This window comes from Canis lupus, chromosome 4, assembly GCF_003254725.2.
Source record: "Canis lupus dingo isolate Sandy chromosome 4, ASM325472v2, whole genome shotgun sequence".
NCBI lineage: Eukaryota > Metazoa > Chordata > Mammalia > Carnivora > Canidae > Canis > Canis lupus.
The window spans coordinates 19,690,621-19,711,222 of NC_064246.1; the positions used below are offsets into that span (position 1 = coordinate 19,690,621).

At 35.2% G+C, this 20,602-nt stretch overlaps 1 protein-coding gene across 14 annotated transcripts in view; it reads right to left on the minus strand.

Annotated features, from left to right (window-relative positions):
• Positions 1-20,602, minus strand: part of HERC4 (HECT and RLD domain containing E3 ubiquitin protein ligase 4) — a 133,445-nt gene that overhangs the window by 106,784 nt on the left and 6,059 nt on the right. Inside the window, exons 1-2 of one of the 14 annotated variants that reach the window (XM_049108991.1) lie at positions 19,915-19,997; positions 19,677-19,810 (exon numbers count right to left, since the gene is read on the minus strand). The exons of 10 other annotated variants lie outside the window; for them this stretch is intronic. In XM_049108991.1, coding sequence (XP_048964948.1) covers positions 19,677-19,692 — 16 coding nt within the window. In that variant the 5' untranslated portion in view covers positions 19,693-19,810; positions 19,915-19,997. Of the gene's footprint in view, positions 1-14,146; positions 14,188-17,468; positions 17,597-19,676; positions 19,811-19,914; positions 19,998-20,602 lie in introns of those variants that run through there. 3 more of the 14 variants (XM_049108992.1, XM_049108990.1, XM_049108993.1) reach the window with 3 other exon arrangements.

Consider the following 20,602-nt stretch of genomic DNA (forward strand, 5'->3'; position numbering starts at 1 on the left):
GCTGAGCCACCCAGGCGTCCTAGAGCAGAGTGTTTTTAAGGTAGTAAATAAAACTATTCTGTATGATACCATTACTATTCTGTACAATAATATATATCATTATGCATTTGTCAAAACCCATAGATTGCACAACACAAAGAGTGAACCCTAATGAAACTACAAACTTCAGATGATGTCACTGTAGGTTCGTTTATGGCGGTAAATGTGCCACTGTGGTATAAGATGTGGATAATGGGGAAGATTGTGCATGTGTGGGGATGAAGTATATAGGAATTGTGCTTTCTGCTCAGTTTTGCTGTGAACCTAAAACCACTCTAAAAAAATAGTTTATTAATTTAAAAAGTTTATGACTATAACAAAACTCACACACCAAGATACTACTTTTCACAAAAATCCCGAAGTTTGATAACAATCTGTTGGAGGAAAAAAAGCACTCACCTATTATCAGTATATGATAATAGAGGTGTAAAACAGAACATCCTTTATGGAGAGAAATGTGGCAATACCTAACAAAACATGCATTTACCTTCTGGACCCACCAATTCCATTTCCACGGAATTATCTTACAGTAGCAGAATATGCCATTTAGGCATAGGATTATTTTGAACTCAAAGACATTTTAAGAAGAAATAGATACAAGTAAAGCTCTCTGCCCTCTCCCTATTTGCCTAAAAGGATGACATAAATAATGTAAAGATGCCACTCTTTCCCTATCAAGAAAGACAGAAGTCAATCACCAGAGACAACTCTAAACCCTGTCAGCTCAGAGATGGCACCAGAAAAACCTACGAAACTTTCCTAAATAGCTCTTATCTTCCATTAGTTTCCCCACATATTTAACCTTCCCATTTTGCCACCTTAGAAACTCAGTCCTTTTTGTTACTTCTCTAAAAATTTACTGTTCTTTTAAGATGCTATATAAGCCCATGTTCTATCACCTGAGTTACTCATCACAGAAAGCTCCCATGTGTAAGCTCAGCACGTTAATAAATTTGTTTTTTCTCTTGTTAATCTTGTCTTTTGTCTAGAGAGAGCCTAGCTAGAGAACCTAGAAAGGTAGAGTAGAAATACGTGTGTGTGTTTATGTCTGTTATGTGTGAACCTGTGTATTTATACATACTTGCACCACTGTATAAAAATTAAAAAAGACTGGAAGTATTCCAAATAGCCATCAATAAAGGATTCCATCTACAGATTGGAATATTATACAAAATAATAATAAGGAAACTCTACATATCAATATGTAGATATAGAAAGATCTCAGGGGTATATTAGCAAAAAGAAAAAAAAATCAAGATGTGCAATACTGTATGATTTAAGATGTAAGAATAAGTATATTCATATTTGCTTATATCTACATAAAGAAACTTTGAAAAGACACAAAAAACCCTATTAAGCATATTTTAGGTGATGCAGGAGGAGGGGGAAATACAGTATTCAAATTTAAGAGCAAAACTTCCCAATGTCTATTTATATTACCTTGATTTTTGAATCATGTGAATATATTGCCTATTTCAAACAAAAAAATAAAACTTAATACATCAGTAGAGAAAATAGTTAAAGTCATGTATTAAAAACCAGTGTTTTCTTTTCAAAACTGATCTGAACTCTTTATTTAATTATTTTCTGGGCAGCCCCGATGGCCCAGCAATTTAGCGTCGCCTTCTGCCCAGGGCGTGATCCTGGAGACCCGGGATTGAGTCCCACGTCAGGCTCCCTGCATGGAGCCTGCTTCTCCCTCTGCCTGTTTTTCTCCCACTCTCTCATAAATAAATAAATAAATCTTTAAAAAAATTATTTTCTACATACTAAAAACTTAAGACAAATAATCTTGGTTTTTTCAGAATTTTAGTCCCATCAAATTACTGAGATACCTATTTTGAGAATAGATAGCTACTTCAGAAATACATTATTAAACATAACAACACAATTATTATAACTAATTTGATTAGACCTGAAATGTCTCAGTATACCACTGATCTGACTTTCTAGCATACTGAGAGCGGGGGTTGGGTTGAGGCAATTCATTTTGATGAGTCATTGAGAAAAACTAAGTAATTTAAAAAATTTGTACAGGGAAGTTATAAGTTTGGTATGTTTGTTGTCTGAGAACAACATTCCAATGTACGAAACAGTGGTATACTGAGACATTTCACATCTAATCAAATTAAATGGTTGAATGCTCAAAACAAGATGGCCTGAAAACAGAATCCATGATAAGCAAGAATGAAGGAGGAATAAAAGAACCCAGCAGGGATCCCTGGGTGGCGCAGCGGTTTGGCGCCTGCCTTTGGCCCAGGGCACGATCCTGGAGACCCAGGATCGAATCCCACATCAGGCTCCCAGTGTATGGAGCCTGCTTCTCCCTCTGCCTGTGTCTCTGCCTCTCTCTCTCTCTGTGACTATCATAAATAAATAAAAATTAAAAAAAAAAAAAAGAACCCAGCAAAACAAAAAAATTCACTAGAAGCCCAACTCAATGATGCCATGTGTGAGAAAGAAAACAAAATTCATACCAAACCCAACAGCTAACACTTATTATTTACTATGTACCAAGTACTATGCTATTAAGTGTTAATCACCAAGCTACATTTGCCTTTCAAGGCCAAGTTAACACAGAAAAGGGAGGAGTAAGAAGGATTTAAATTCACTTCAACTAGGATAAGTATGAATACATAAGGTAAAAACTGGAAGTAAAGGAAAAACTTGCCAAACAAGCCCATTAAACAGTTGATTCCTTTGATAGAGAGAGGCTACAAGATGATGTTGGAACTATGAATGTATGACGCTAAACCTGATGCTAAAGTTTTAATAATGCCACATCATCGGTAGTCAATCGTAGTTCAGAAAGTAAATTATCCCTTTAGAAAAATATATAAACAGGGACGCCTGGGGGGCTCAGTGGTTGAGTGTCTGCTTTTGGCTCAGGGTATGATTCTGGAATTCAGGGATCGAGTCCCGCATCGGGCTCCCTGCATGGAGCCTGCTTCTCCTCCCTCTGCCTATGTCTCTACCTCTCTCTGAGTCTCTTGTGAATAAATTAGTAAATAAAATCTTTATATATATAGACACACACACACACACATACAGATTAAGTATGTGTAAATGTTAACTGTTAGTCACTGTGTTATTCATTCCATCTTTTTATGCTTCAAATGTGCAATAAAAAGTTTGAGAAAAGTAACACTGTGTTCGTATCAGTATTTATGGTTCACCAGAACAATTAGTTTGGGAAGGCACAAAAAAGGCAAACAAATTATAAGTTGTGGGGGATTACCTTGAGAAAGAAAAAAATACATTATTCAGAGACAGGAGCAAAAACAGAAAAGATAATGAACTAGAAACATGTCACATATCAATCTTGTAAATATTGAAAACATATATTCTAAATATATCTCTAATAGGTATAAGTTCATTACTTCTGGTTGTTCTTATATTTACATCGTTAAAATGCTGTATTTTTGAAAACTAATGCTGCATTATTTTAGTAAAGAGGAAAAGGCCATAATCTTTACTCCATACATGCAAATAGTCACTTTTAGACTTCTAAAAGCCAACTAAAATGTTCAACCTACTAACAGTTTTTCTACATCATCTATTTCCTCCTAATTACCTCTGAATGTGTATCTGACTTCAGTTATTTGTTCATAAACTGCATCAAATAAATTTTGTTGCACACATATTGTAAAAGAATACTGCTGCACATCCTTCTAACAATACAGGATAGATCCAGATTCTTGCTGGAAAATGTTACATGATAAAATCCTTCCCATTAAATAACAGGATAAAAACATCCTATTTCCTTTGGGACTAAGAAATACATTAGTCAATTCTTGATTTTGTGAAAATTTACGCAGAATATTATCTCCAGACTCACTGTTTGAGTTCATTTATATGACCAATTTCATTATAATCATACAGTGATGATATTTACCTTCACCCTGCAATTTGTCTAGTAATTGTGAAATTTCTTCCTCTATCAATTTTGTGTCATTATGGACAGAAATGAAAAATTTTGCATTCTCAATTTAGCATTTGTACTTAATGAAAGCTACAAAGAGAAATAAAAGCTACAAAGACAGTGACTCCAGACTTCTTTTATATTTTCTTAGACGCTAGTACAAAACTCTGCACAATATATGAAGAAAACGGATGTTAAATATTGATTATTTATTTCATAGCACCATCCTTCTAGGAAACTCCATCATTGTTCCACTTACAATTTTAGTCTGTTTATTTTAGTCTACTTGGAAATACAATCAATTCTCATTACTGGCAATAGTTATGTTTATAAAGCCACCACAAATGCTTATTTAGCAAATACTGAAACACTGCTCCCAGGGAAAATACAGGGTTAGGCTTCTGCAAGCCTCTGATTATATTTTCATGAACTGATCAACACATAACCTTGTTTAATGTGTGTTTCTGCTTAAAGACATCTTATGATTAATATATATATTGTTGATTCACTAACATTGAATTCACAGCCAACAACACTATAACTCATGCCTCAATGTATTATCTAGTAGGGAACATCACAGTGTTCTTATGCTAGAACACCAAATAGCACTTCAGTACTACCTCAGAGGGCATTTTAAACAGTGAAATCACCAAAAGTACAAAAATGCAAAATCTGTGGTACTAAATATACTGTAAAAAGTGTACTTGTTTACAGAATGAGAGCTGAAACAAGAAAGCAGAGCACTGTTTTGTAGAACTTTGGCTGGGAACGTGCACATCAGGAGACTCAACTATTTTGCAGCTTTGCATATGTGCATGTCCAGGAATGACCAGAAAATGCCCATTAGTATTAACTGACTACAACCTAGTCAGGTCGATTTAATAACAGTACACATATATACCTCTTCTTAGACAATCAATCACAAAATACACAAGATTAGTAGTCTTTTGCTAGCCAGGGTTTAAACCTGATACTAAGATATAATCATCAGGGGGCACCTGGATGGCTCAGTCAGGTAAGCATCTGACTTGAGTTTCAGCTCAGGTCATGATCTCATGGATTGCAAGATTAAGCCCTGCAGGTGCACTCCACATTCAAACGGGGAGTCTGCTTGAGGATTCCCTCCCTCTGCCTCTCCCCCCAACAACATGTGCACACTCGCTCTCAAATAAATGTTTTCTAAAAACATATAATTAATAATATGCTCTGAAAATCTTGTAAACAAAAAATACTAAGAGTAAAGAATGCATTGCCTTTTGGATCTAAAGGTAATACATACTACAGAAACATCATTAGTAACATATTCACAACTACCATCTCTTAAAAGCAGCTTCTTATTCAAAATTCTAAAACAGCTAATTTGAAGGAAAATATGTACATTATGTTACTCTCCAGCCTCTTTCACCAATAGATCTCAAAATCTTGTTGTTAAGAGTATGATTTGTGTTCTCCCAAAATGCTTATGTTTAAGTACTAATCCCCAGTACCTTGCTTGGAATGATGTGACCTTACTTGGAAACAGGGTCACTGAGGATATATTTAGAGAGGATGAAGTCATATGGGAGTAGGGTAGACCTCTAATCCTCAAAAGAGGAAATATGGTCATAGTCACACCATGTGAAGAAATGCTTAATATTGACAGCAAACCACCAGAAGCTAGGAAAGAGCCTGGAATAGATCCTTCCCTTATAAACTTTAGAAGAAATAAACTCTGCTATCACCTTGATTTTGGATTTCTAGCAAGTAGATCAAATAATGCATTTCTGTTATTTAAGCTACCTGGTTTGCAATACTTTGCTATGGCAACCCTAGCAAATGAAGACACTAGAATAAATATTTTCAAGTTCAAATCATTTTTGTCAAGTTGGCCATGTATTACCATCTCTGTTTTAAAGGCAAACCATAGGAACGCCTGGGTAGCTCAGCAGTTGGGCATCTGCCTTCAGTTCAGGGCGTGATCTTGGAGTCCCAGGATTGGAGTCTCACATCGGGCTTCCCGTGGGGAACCTGCTTCTCCCTCTGCCTATGTCTCTGCCTCTCTACCTCTCGGTGTCTCTCATGAATAAATAAATAAAATCTTAAAAAAAAAATCAGTAAATAAAGGCAAACCATAGAAAGAAATAACTTATATTGAATAATTCATCACAGATAAACTTGATCTTAAAATTTAGAAATTTCTAGTTCATAATTACATTATTACCATGCCAAAAGATTAAAATAAATGGAAGAAAAAGTTTTTTAAATTTTATTTATTTATTCATGAAGAGACACAGAGAGAGAGGCAGAGACGTAGGCAGAGGGAGAAGCAGGCTTCCGGCAGACAGCCTGATGCAGGACTTGATCCCAGGACCCTGGAATCATGACCTGAGCCAAAGGTAGATGCTCAAACACTGTGCCCCTATTTAGTTCTTAACATGCATGCCTTACAACCAAGAAATGTTCCTTTTAGGAATTTATTGTAAACTAATGTTTATTGAATCACATTTTGTAACTAGGAAAAAACAACAGGAAATAATCTGATTTTCAGTAACAGGTAGGTAAATAAATTATGAAATATCCAGGTAAAAGGAATTGATGCTTTCATTAAAAAAAAAAAAAAAATGTCTATTGTGGTGCCTGGGTGGCTCAGTTGATTGGGTGTCCAACTCTTGATTTCAGCTCAGGTCATGGTCTCAGGGTTGTAGGATAGAGCCCAACTGGCTCCATACTCAGCATGGAGTCGTCTAGAGATTCTCTCCCTCTCTCTCTGCCACACCCCCACACATGTGCTCATTCTTGAAGTCTTTAAAAAAACAAAAAGAATGTCTACTAACATGAAAACTAGAAATATATTAAATGAAAAAGTGAAACCACAAAGCTTTTGTATATATGTACAGAATTATGTATTTTTATACAGATACAAAAGGTAGGAAAATGTAAACAATAGTAGTCATCTTTAGAATGTAGGGATAAAAGTGGCTTCCACTTTTTTAAATCACATATTTCTAGGACTTAAAAAACAAGCCATGATAAGTGAAGAGTGAAGATAAATTTCTGATATCTAAATTTAAAATTCAATTGAGGAGTGTGGGGGCAGCCCCGGTGGCGCAGCGGTTTAGCGCCGCCTGCAGCCCCAGGCCTGATCCTGGAGACCCTGGGATTGAGTCCCACGTCAGGCTCCCTGCATGGGGCCTGCTTCTCCCTCTGCCTGTGTCTCTGCCTCTCTCTCTGTCTCTATGAATAAATAAATAAATAAAATCTTTAAAAAAAAAAATTGAGGAGTGTGTGGGTGGTTCAATCTAAGCATCTGCCTTTGACTCAGGTCATGATCCCAGGATCCTGGGATGGAGCCCTACATCCTGGCTCCCTGCTCAGTGGGGAAGCCTACCTCTCCCTCTCCCACTGCTTGTGTGCACATGTGCATGCACTCTCTCTCAAATAAATGAAAAAAAAAATTTTTTTAAGATTTTTATTTATTTATTTGACAGAGAGAGAGCATAAGCAGGAGGAAAAGAAGAGGGAGAGGAAGAGGCATGCTCCCCACTGTGCAGGGAGCCCAATTTGGGACTCTATCCCAGGACCTGACCTGACCTGAAGGCAGAAGCTTAACCAACTGAGCCACCTAGGCACCCCTAAATGAAATCTAAAAAAAAAAAAAAAAAAAAAAAAAAACCAAAATACAAAACTTCAAATGAATTTTTCCATAGAAAATGTTACAAAGGTCTGTTAAATATAATTACTGATAGATTATAATACTTAGGTATTATCATTTTAAGATTATTTTGAAAATCTACTTGTGATATCTAGCAATATTTCCATAAGTAAAGAAAAATGTACGGTTTTTAAAAACACCATTCATAAATCAGGGACTGTCTGGTTTAAGAGTACAATTACAAGCCATGATCCTAAGTCCACAATTAATCTTAATTCTTAATGTGGTCAATGAGTTTAATGAAGTTCTACACATATTTTTAATAGGAAAAAAAGAATGAATTCCAACAAAGGCTAACTATCAATCTGTTGATGTTCAAGTTATCAAGGTCTAAAAAAACAATAGTTATGAATAGCAATAAGCGTAACAATTTGATAACAAAAAACTGAGTTCTAAAGGAATAAACTTTTAAATAGTTAATTTTAAAAAACATCATTTCAACTTCTTACTAAAAGTTTAATTCTGTCAGAGTTTAAGTTTCAAAATCCTCTGTCCTACCATGCCTCATTAGTTGCTAAAAATATGTTTCCTTTTCCCTTCTCTCTGAATAACTCAAAACTCTAACTAGAGCAATGGAAAGCACACTTAAAATCCATCTCTAAAAATTTAAAGTTTACAAAATACCATACCATGAAATTTAAAAAGTACTGTATAATTTCATTTTTATTTTAAAATATGGCACACACAGCCTAATATATATGCAGAAAAAATACTGAGAAAGTAAGTACCAAATTGTTAATACTGGTTATCTACAGTGGCTTTTTTTTCTTTTACCATTCTTTAATAGTTTAAATAACTGTGTAGTTGATACACTTTACGATTTTAACTTTCTAAAGATGAAGACATTACTTGGGATTAATGAACAGCACCAATAAATAATTCAGAGCGCTTTCTTCCCTCTTTATATATAACCACAGGACTAATTTTGTTACAGAGATAATAACCAAAGGCTACTTCACTCACTCAAGGCATATACTTCTCTATTCCTAAAGTGAAATTACTGTTTATTGACACTTTTTAAAGGATCTGTAATGTAATGCACATAATGATAAAAAAATTAAGAATTAAAGAAATAAAACATGTAAACTAAATAGGGGATCCCTGGGTGGCGCAGCGGTTTAGCGCCTGCCTTTGGCCCAGGGCGCGATCCTGAAGACCCGGGATTGAGTCCCACGTCGGGCTCCCGGTGCGTGGAGCCTGTTTCTCCCTCTGCCTATGTCTCTGCCTCTCTCTCTGTCTCTCTGTGTGACTATCATAAATAAACAAAAATTTAAATTAAATAAAAACTAAAACTAAAAATTAAATGAAAATGTTTATTTTCTAAAATTACCACCAATAGGAATTTGGAATGGTATAACCAGCAGTCACCAAAACATTTTAATGATTCCCTAATAAAATCTAGTTAACATAAAGTAATTTACATGCCTTAGTTGACAGCCGACAATAAAATAATGTTCTTATGGAGATACAACGAATTAGATTACAAAATTCTTCATAATAGATGTGTTTACAAGTTCATACCCTTTTTATGCATTCTATTACATAAGATGTAAAGTCAACATATGCAGTTTATTATATGCCTAACATTGTGTTAAGTACTTTATTTAATTTCATTTAATCCTCATAACACCATGAAGCAGGTGTACCATCATCCCTACTTCACAGACAAAGGCACTAACATAAACGTTTCCCTAATTTATTGAACTGCTGTCGTTTTAATATTTAAATAACAAGGTTATGTTTTAATAACTTATTTTCAAAATATACTTAAAATTTTTTAAATATTTAGGGCTTTTTAATACTTTTTCTTTAGAAAACTCCTTTCTGGGGTCAGAAAGGTTGAGCGTACAACTATGATTTTGGCCCAGGTCATGGTCTCAGGGTTGTGAGATTGAGCCCATGACAGCTCGGTGCTTAGCACAGAGTCTGCTTGAGATTCTCTCTCTCCTTCTTCCCTTCTGCCCCTCCCTTCCCTGACTGCACGAAATAAATAAATAAAATCTTAAAAAAAGAAAAGTCCTTGCTGGATGTCTAGGAACCATTGAAACTAATGCTTTGAAGAGAAAAGGAGAAGTTGATATATAAAGACCCCAACATAAATATAATATAAATCAAATAGTTGCTTTACTTTCTTTTTAAAACAAGCAAGAATGAACCCTCAGAATATACTAACAGAGTTTTTATTGTGTTTTCTTAGATTCTTTGTATATTTGAATGACATCCACTCATCATAGGGCCAATTACATTAACTATATTTTCTTGTTTTCTGTATTCTTGAGGTTGGTATTTGGGGAGCAGCAGGACAGATGCTTCCAGAAGAGGTGGCCCTTCCTAGGGCTAGTGAATTCGTAAAGATAACAACTTGTCCACCAGCATGCCTTTCATATGCAAACCAACCAGTCCAAAATTTATACCACCAACTACCTCCTTATCTAACTCACACACATAAGCCAGTAATTCTCTTACCTTGAATTACCCCAGGGCCACGTACCAGGAAACTAAAAACCAATCCTACAGCCCAAAGCCTGGAGGAATTAACCAATTAGCCAATCCAAACTTTATTCTGCCCAGTCTTGCCCTTCTCAAGGAAATCCCTACAAAGGCCATGATCTAAGATCTCACCTGTGCTCTTGTCTTCTGCCTCTTGACTACCCTACTGTTCTCCCCTATGGCTGTGTATTTGCTGTAATCTGAATATAATAAACTTATTCCAACCTCATTCTTGTTTCCTCTTATGGCCACACGGACTTTATCATACCAAATCCAACTTGTGTACATTCTTCCAATTTCCAATTTTACAATTTTGGTTGTAACAGAGCTGATGGCCATCAAGTTCATTAAGAGTCTATAATTTTCTTCTCTTCCTATGGTACATCCAATAAAATACAATGATCAAGTGTTTATTCAACAAACCCTGGGTTTCATCTGTGTGTACCAGTGTTGTCACTATGTAGTGATAAAGATATATAAAGGTTTCTACCTTTTAGGAACTGACATAGTAGAGAAGATTTTTATCCAAATAATTCTATACAACAGGAAAACAGAAATGCAAGTTATTAAATTACTGAATGCCAGGTAACTACACAAATGATACTGCACAAATATTTGACTTGAGTTCTTACAAGAGTGATCTTGAAGATGTAGGATAATCCTTCAGCTAGGCAAGATTCAAGAGACAGAAATGGAAATATGCCAGAGAATAACCCGGAATTTCAAAAAGGATGAATTAGTGCAGGGAGATCAGTAGAAAAGCTATTGCCACAGTTTTTGCATTGATAGTAATAGTCTAATTAGAATAAAACAAAAAAATTAGTTTAAGATAGGAGAAACCTAAGGGTCTGAGAATTTTGGGTTGTTTTTTTAAGATTTTTAAGATTTATTTTTTCATGAGAGACACAGAGAAGCAGAGACATAGAGGGAGAAGCAGGCTCCTCGCAGGGAGCCCAACACGGGACTCAATTCTCGGACCTGGGATCACACTGAGCCAAAGGCAGACACTCAACTACCGAGCCACCTAGGCGTCCTAGGTCTGAGAGTTTAAAATAACTGGCTCAACACCAAATATTTAACCATTTGCAAAAAAAGAAAGAAAGAAAAAAGAAAAATAAAAGTTACTAAACAAAAACAGAAACAACCCAAACAAACAAACAAAAACCCCACAAACGATCAGTAAGATTTGGCAAATGAGTCAATGTCGGTGCTATAGGCTAAAAAGCAGACCCTAAGGTGAATCTACGGTTTGAACCTAAATAAGTTCAAGAAACTTTAATAGGGACACCTGGGTGTCTCAGCAGTTGAGCATCTGCCTTTGTTTTTTTGTTTTTTTATTTTTATTTTTATTTATTTATGATAGAGAGAGAGAGAGAGGCAGAGACACAGGCAGAGGGAGAAGCAGGCTCCATGCACCGGGAGACCGATGTGGGATTCGATCCCGGGTCTCCAGGATCACGCCCTGGGCCAAAGGCAGGCGCCAAACCGCTGCGCCACCCAGGGATCCCGAGCATCTGCCTTTGACTCAGGGCAGGACCCTGGAGTCCCGGGATCGAGTCCCACATCAGGCTTCCCGCATGGAGCCTGCTTCTCTCCCTCTGCCTCTCTCTGCCTCTCTGTGTCCCTCATGAATAAATAAATAAAATCTTAAAAAAAAAAAAAAAAGAAAAGAAACTTTAATAAACAAGGAAAAGTTGTTTTTGTAGTCTGTCTTGGAGAGATGGAGATAGCTAACTTAAGTACAACTGTTTCCATTTAAAATGTTCCTTTTTGGGACGCCCGAGTGGGTCAGCAGTTTAGCACTTGCCTTCAGCCCAGGGTGTGATCCTGGAGTCCCAGGATCAAGTCCCATGTCCAGCTCCCTGCATGGAGCCTGTTTCTCCCTCTGCCTGTGTCTCTGTCTCTTTCTCTCTCTCTGTGTCTCTCATGAATAAATAAATAAAATCTTTAAAAAATAAAATTAAAATAAAATAAATGTTCCTTTTTTTCCATTTTATCAGTTTCATAACTTCAGAAATATGTATTTTTGGCTTTCTTTTTCCTATAGTCAAACACCATATAAACAGTGGATGCCCTATTAACATATTTATATACTATGCAGATAAATGTAGGCACATTGGTGTTAAAATAACTACAAATGCTAAGAGGAGCAAAGTGTAACCAAAAGCATTTAGTTTAAGCATCAGTCTGTCATTTTAGGAGGGGCAGAATTTAAAATTTAAATTTTATGTACTTATCACAGGAACAAAAAGGGATCTTTAATTCTTTTATTTTTCTGTATCATTTTATCTCTAAAGTCTGATGGTAAAGGAATCCAATTCATTTTATATCTTGCTCCAATGGAGCATTACCTCTAAGTATCACATACATTTTCTTGAAATTTTGGCATAATTTTGAAAATTTGGCATGTAAGCTCCAAGAAAGTAATAGAAGACAGAAGTATTTTCATGTTTAATGCAATATGAGAGACATAGTAGGAAGACACGTTTGTTGAATAAATACCTAAAGTTCAGTTATAAGTAAAAAAGATGTGCATTGTCTATCTAAAGACAAATATGGAAACAGCATATAGTCTACTTCAGTGTAAGGCAGACCTAAAATTAATTTCCCATTCTAATACTAATGGTAGTTTTCCTTTAAGAAACATTTAGAACTCTCACCACATACCAGGGAGTATTCTTTTCACTTTATATGTTATCTCACTTAATCATTACAACCACCCTAAGAATGTAGCATGATTATTCTAACAGAAGTGAATACTCAGGCACAGAAAGGCTAAGCAATGTGCCCAAGATAACAGAGCTAAGAAGTAACAGAGTCAGAATTTGTACCCAAGCACTCTAATTCCAGAGCCTATTTGAAAATGATGATAGTATATTTATGTTATTAAAAAAAAAAAAAGTATGCAGTGAAAATCTAGGTCCACTATCCATTACCCTATATCAACCTAGTTCACACCCCTGATCTTACACCTCTGCACCAAGGTAACAGCTATTATAAGACGTATATATCACTCCAGGGTAAATGCATCTACAAGCAAATACAAACACAAACTTTTTCATATTTTATCCAAAATATAGCTTTCTATAACAACGTTCTATACCATGCTCTTTTTACTTCATGATGTATCATAGAGACCTTCACATATTGTCAACTACATAGTATTGTATCACATTGACTGAATAAACAACAATTTTACCAGTTCTCAACAACCACAAGGTTGTTTACAAGGTTTTGCAACTATAAATAATGTTGCAGGGCAGCCCGTGGTGGCTCAGCGGTTTGGCGACGCCTTCAGCCCGGGGTGTGGTCCTGGGGACCCGAGATCGGGTCCCACGTCGGGCTCCCTGCATGGAGCTGGCTTCTCCCTCTGCCTGTGTCTCTGCCTCTCTCTCTGTGTGTCTCTCATGAATAAATAAAATCTTAAAAAAATAATAATAAATAATGTTGCAGTAATATGCCACTGTGTTATTTTGTACAGACAAAAATGGAGCTATGAGAGAGAGCTATATTCTTGTGGTTTTGTTTTTTTTTTAAGATTTTATTTATTTATTCATGAGAGAGACTGAGACATAGGCAGAGGGAGAAGCAGGCTCCCCACTGGGAGCCCGATGCAGGAATTGAGCCCAGAACCCCAGGACCACAACCTGAGCCAAAGGCAAATCAACCACTGAGCCACCCAGGCCCCTATTCTTATGCGTCTTGAAAAAAGGGTAGGTACACTTGCAATTCTAACATATGTTGGCAAAATACCCCCATAGTGTTTATCAATTTATACTAACAACCTATGAACACTTGTTTACGGACAGCCTCACCAGAGAGTACACAGCAGTCCCCTCCCCTTATTTGCAGGGGATACATCCTAAGGCCTAGTAGATTTCATCTTGAAACCATGGATAATAATGAACACTGTATATACTGTTTTCTCTATACATACATAACATTTAATTTGTAAATGAGGCACAGTAAGAGATTAATAGTAAAGTAGAACAATGATAACATACTGTCATAAAAGTTACGTGAATGGTCTCACCCTCTCTCAAAACATCTTATTGTAATGTACTCACCCTTCTGTGAGATGTACTGATGAGATGAAGTGAGGTGAATGAGGTAGGCATTGTGACAAAGCATTAGACAACTACTGGCCTCCTGACAACATCAAGACGACCATCTGCTTCTAGACCGGCAGATGACTGTGGGTAACTGAAACCTCTGAAAGTAAAACTCTGGCTGGGAGGTGAAGGGGCCATTGTATTATCTAAGTTAAGGATTTTTGCTAACCTGTTATGTAAAAAATGGTACCTCAGTGTAGCTTCTGCCATTCTCTTTAATACAAGTGAGGCTGAAGAACATTTAAGAGTCATTTGTATTTCCTTTTTTTTTTTTAAAAAAAGATTTTATTTATTTATTCATGAGAGACACAGAGAGAGAGAGAGGTAGAGACACAGGCGGAGGGAGAAGCAGGCTCCGTGCAGGGAGACTGACTTGGAACTCGATCCCGGGTCTCCAGGATTAGGCCCTGGGCCGAAGGCAGGCGCTCAACTGCTGAGCCACTGGGGATCCCTGTATTTCCCTTTTGTGAACTAACCATGTTGCTACCGGACTGTTTTCATCTTGTCAATTTCTGGGAGTGCTTTATATCCAGAAAATTAGCGTTTTGACTATAGTGAGTCAAATATTTTCCCATTTATCTTTTAACCTGTTTACAGTAATTTCTATCTGGCAAAATTTTTTTCATGTGGTTACTTTTCTGTGCCTCCCTCACAATTCAGTCAGAAAGGCTTTCCTGACTCCAAAATAATAAACAAATTTGTCCATGTTTTCTTTGAGCACATTTATCATTAGTCTTTACATTTAAATATTTGATTCATTTGGAATTTATCCAAATATATATATGGCATGAGGTAGTAATCCAATTTTCTTTGTTCCCTGGATGATGCTTCTACTTATTCTAAGATTATCAACAGCTACACTTGGAATTTTTCCCCCATTGATTTGAGGTGATTTAGGTCTATGTCTGGGCTTTATATTCTTTTAACACACCTATTTGTGAGGCAATTTTAACTATTTAAAGACATTAAAATAAGTTACATATTTCTGTTATTTTTCAGAGTTTCCCTAGTTGCTTTATTTTTCCATAACAACTAAATCCATTTATCTAGTTCCCTCAAAAACCAAAACAAAACAAAACACCACTTGGTATTTTTGTTAGGATCACCTCAAGTTGACAAATTAACTTTAGAGAAAAGTGACAGATTTGTTTAGGTTGACTAATCCTACCCAACACGGTTTCCATTTGTTTAAAATTTTTGTGTCCCTCAGAAATGCTTTCAAGTCTTCTTCATATAGGTCTGGTACACTTCTTGGGTTATATTCCTGGGTCATTTCATCTTTCTCTTGCTAATATAAATAGTGTATTTTCTTCCACTGTTGACATCTAATTGGTTCTTGTTTCCATTACATTTTAACCTTGATTGGGGCAAGTTTTTAGCCTCTTGAATTTTTATTTCCCTCACCAGCAAGACTGAGCTAGTATGTCCTTTGCAGGGTGGTTTTATGATTCTGGGATAAAGTATAAAGGACTTAGCTCAGCGCCCGGCACATAACGGTGGTTACCATTATTATTTTTAAATACCAGCATTCCCATACCTAAGTAATATATTCCAAGTAATATTTCTAGTTAAATTTCTCTCCAGTTAAGTATGAGGTTTGTATCTTTCTTCTCCCCCTTACACTGCCATACCAACTTCTAACATATTCCCTTTCCTCTGTATTTCCAGTTACAGAGGAAACTGGAACTCAACTCCCCAACTCAGTGTAGAAATAGACCTATGTTCAGACAGAGGTAACACCAACCTGTCAGGCTTTTACCTAATTACTCTCCAGAAGATAAGTATAGGTCTATTAAGTCCATTTCTGTTAGAATGCCTAGGTATGAAATCTATAGATAAGCAATAACTGGATCAAAAACCAAAGTATATATGTGCTAATTGATAAATACTTGGGAGCAACTGTGGAAAGCAATCTAAGCTCCACTTTACTCTCGTCATATCATACAAAAAAAAATCACAAGCTTCTTCAAATAACTTATAAGTAAGGCAGCATTCCTCCAATTGTTTTCAGATGCTCCTAATCCTGCTCCTCTTTTAGCCTTATGCTATTCCTTCCCCATTCTCATTTCCCTTTCACAAAAGCAACAGCATATCTGAGGACACATTTCCTAGGAGCTCTTGCCTACATGCTAACACATATGCAATATATAGTTAAAATTATTTCAGCTATTAGTGGAATCAAAAAGTAACTTTTATGTGATTGCATCTTGTGATTTCAAAAACTTTGCTTCCAGTGAAATCTAGAAGGAAGTCATAAAATCAGGCACAATTAACAGGTTTGTGTTAAGCAAAAACAAGCAAACGAACCTATTAATAAAATTCAAATGAGTGGGCTATATGATGGTACCTGGCAAATAAATGTTTCAATTTTACAGAAATATTACATCACCAGGTACTTTAAATAGTCCCTACAAAACACAAAATTAAGTACTGTTAACAGATTACTAGTTACTCAAGTAAATAGGTTGCAATCAGGGAGAAATTTACAGTTGAAATGTTAGCCTACTTTGAACTGAAGAGGAAAAAAAAAAACTGGAAATAAAACATCTCATGCTGTTAGCACTAATCTTTCTCCCCACTTACAATACTGAATTTCTTATTGATCACTGAATATTGTTATCAAGTTCAAAACAAAATTCACTTCACTCTATCTTTACTCCCCTCCTAAAACAAAACAATTAACATTCCTTTTCCTGGATTCCACATTTCTATTAATTACTAACTCAACCTAGAACCACACCTGGCTCCCCCCATACCCTGCTTGTTCACTTCCATTTGGTTAACCAAAGCCTGTCCATTCAGCCTCCCCTAATCTCTCCTTGATTTAATAGCTCCTTTGTATTAAAGGGCCATAATTAGAGCCTAACTGATTTCTTTACCTCTAAATTCTCTCCCCTCCTCTCCAGCACGAAAAACCTGATTAATTTTCATCCCAAAGTATCAGTGGACATCCACCTTAAAATTAAATTCAAGCTCCCTAATTTGATTAATTCTACAGTCTGAGCACAATTTATCTTCCTAACCTTCTTGCTCATTATTCTCAGACATTTTAGTTAAATAGACTACTATTCCCTCAAAAGGCCTCCAATTTGCCTAATTGCCATTTGAACTGCTTTACCTATAAAGTTCTTATTCTTTCCTCCTTGAAATACTATACATCCTTGAAATACTATAATATTATATATCATATATTATCTTCCCTATAGAAACTCACCTACAATCCACTCCATTCCAAATGGTTACAATATTCCTCCGTACACAACAGTAATCTGGTTATGCATCTTCTAACACTTAGTACATTTTGTATGCATTTCTGCATTTGTTTTATCTTCCTTTCTGGATCTTTAAATGATATTCATCACAGTATAATCAAAAGCTTGTCAAATGAATACATTTTTAAAACTCATTTACAAATATCTTTTTAGCTTATCAACTTTGTAGAGTGAAGCACAACTATGCTTAATTTTAAAATAAATTCAGTTACCATATCTTCTAGAATTGCTAAAATTATTCTTTTTCCTACAGAAACTAACAAATGCAAATAAAGACTAAGTTGATATATACATACATGGTATCATAATTTATAACAAAAATCTGGAAATAAATTCCAAAAAAACAGAACACAAATGTTGGTACATTTAAATGATGAAGTGTTAAACTATCATTAACAATATCCCTAAGTAATATTTTAAAACATGGGGAAATACTTATTAATATTTATTAAAGTATTATTCAATTATTAGTAAAACAAAAAACTGAGATATAAGAACATACGCCTACTCTGATCACACACATATATGAGTATAGAAAAAGTCTTAAATGACAATAGTACTTATCTATGCATGATAGTATTATGGTTGATTTTTACTTGCCTATATTTTTCAAATTCTCTACCGAGAACACGAAATACTTTCATAATTAGAAAAGAATTATAAACTAAAAATGTGTTATTTCAGAATAGCAGAACACCTAGCAAAGGAATAAAATAAAACTAAACTCAGATATCAATAAAGAATTAGAATATTTTAAAATATGTGAAAAACACATTATTATTAAAGGACTCTAGAATATTTTAAGGTCAACAAAAGCTAAACTAAACTTCTGCCATCCTAGAACTGGAGAAAAAAAGAATAATTCCATGCAAATAAAATATTATGGTTTGAAGACTGAGTCACTAATATTCAAGAAACTTCCCTTTTAAATAATAACTCCAATAACACATTCATACACAGCACAGGTTTTTCTCACATGTAAAGTAACTATCACAATTCATTAAAATAATTATATATCTTAATAAATAATTATTGCCTTCTTAATTCCATCAGCATGAAAGAAATCCATGGAAGCTGAAAGGAGATAAATCATGGGCTCTTTAATATGGTTTCTTCATTAGTGCTTCCCACTTTTCTACTAACAATCCTAGCACAAAAAAGCCCCTGTAACAATACATGAATGCATGTCCTTTATTAGGTTTTCTTTAATATGTACCGGTACCTGATACATACCCAAATACCTGATATGCTTTCTAGCCTAGGAAAACTAAATATCTATGAAGTGAGACTTATTTCTTCAAAGCAATTTAAAAAATACATGGGGTCTGTAAGAAATAAGCTTTAATAGCACTACATATTTGTATGACATATTGGGAACACAGAACCCTAAAAACACTTACCAAGATGATGGAAACTAACCACCTAAGCTTTCACCTGCAACAACCTAGGAACTCCCCAAACCGCAAAACTGAAATCTACCATACTCCTGTTCTTTCAAGGAAAGCAAATCGTTCACTACCAATCAGATAAAAAATATCAACATACCAAACACACACAAAAAAAATCACTGGTTCTAAGCCTCTATTTGTTAGACTGCTCAGATTAGGCATCTACTACTATAACTGTCTTCTTTGTGGGTTAAAGGTTTTATAAAGCATTCATCAAACCAATGCATCCTACAAAGAGATACATGGCAGACTTGATAAAATATAACTAATCCAAGTTCCAATATTGACACCAAATCCACCACACCTGGAAATTACTATGGATCTTGGATAGTAGCATAGCATAGCATAAGACAACAAAGGGAAATAGAATGTGATATATAACAGAAGAAAGAGAAAAGACTAGGTGTTACCATAGTTGTTTGTTTAAATATTCTTCATACCACACAAGGTTATAATGAAGTACCAAAGTGGTAACACAATGCAAACATCTTGGTAAAATAATGATTTATTTTAAAAGGCCATCACATAAAATGGCAAAGAAACAAATTAGTATTTGATCTTCCTTAAATAGAAGATATTACTGTAAATAATTCTAAACATAAGAACAATTTAGTGAATAAGGTAGGTGACTGGTAGACTTAAATTTTCAGATTCAATTTATAGATGTTCACCAGTCACCTGCTGTTTTGACAAGTTACTTACCAACTTGTGCTGCCATTTCTCCGTAAATTTATCCCCTAAGGGTGAGGATAATTCTTGCAAATTGTGTCACAAGCATTTTGAAAGGAACCATGAGTTATTGTGTAATGCTCTTGAAATTCCTCAGATGTAGGGTCCTACACAAAGTAAAGTATTATTATACATCTCTCTAACAGTAGTCATCTGTTTGCATTATGATTTTTCTTTCCTACCCTTGACACTGTGATTCTTGGGCACTAACCTTCCTCAAAGTAAAGTGTCCAAAACAAGCCTCCATTCCTGTCCCAAGTAATTACTTTTTTCAAGTCTTCATATCATCCACATCCTTCTCATCCTTAGAAGGTATCATGAAAACTAAGAGTTATAAAACAAAATAAGCTTCTTTGATATTATATGCTTTGGTTTAATAAGAAATATGTGGGATAATTTGGTATTTTTAATCTTCTCTCAAAGTGAGTAATTTTATTTCACATATTTATACATTTATTTTCCTATTATTTTAAATTGACTATATTTTAAGGAGTTCATGTAAAGATTTATGTTTTATGAACAGAGAGAGCAAGTCAGAAAATGATGAAGCAAAAAGGCAAGCATGTAACTACTGCTATATGACCAAAATGCTTTCATTGGACTGACCTTACAGTAGAAATCACCATTTTGGGATATAGGAAACAATCAATGCTCATCATCTTTACAACTTCTGTAGAAGAGTTGAACATAAGCTACAACATGTTTATCATACTATTTAAAACTTTATCTGCCGCTGACTTTGCAAATCAAGCTAGTCTTCAGTTCAGGAATAAAATATATATATTTGAATTTTTAGTTTATGTTGGCACGATATTACATCCTGAAAACACAACGCTCAACCTTCTTATATAGTTCCTAAAATGGTTTCTTTCTGAATTTACACATCAGAAGGGAGGAGA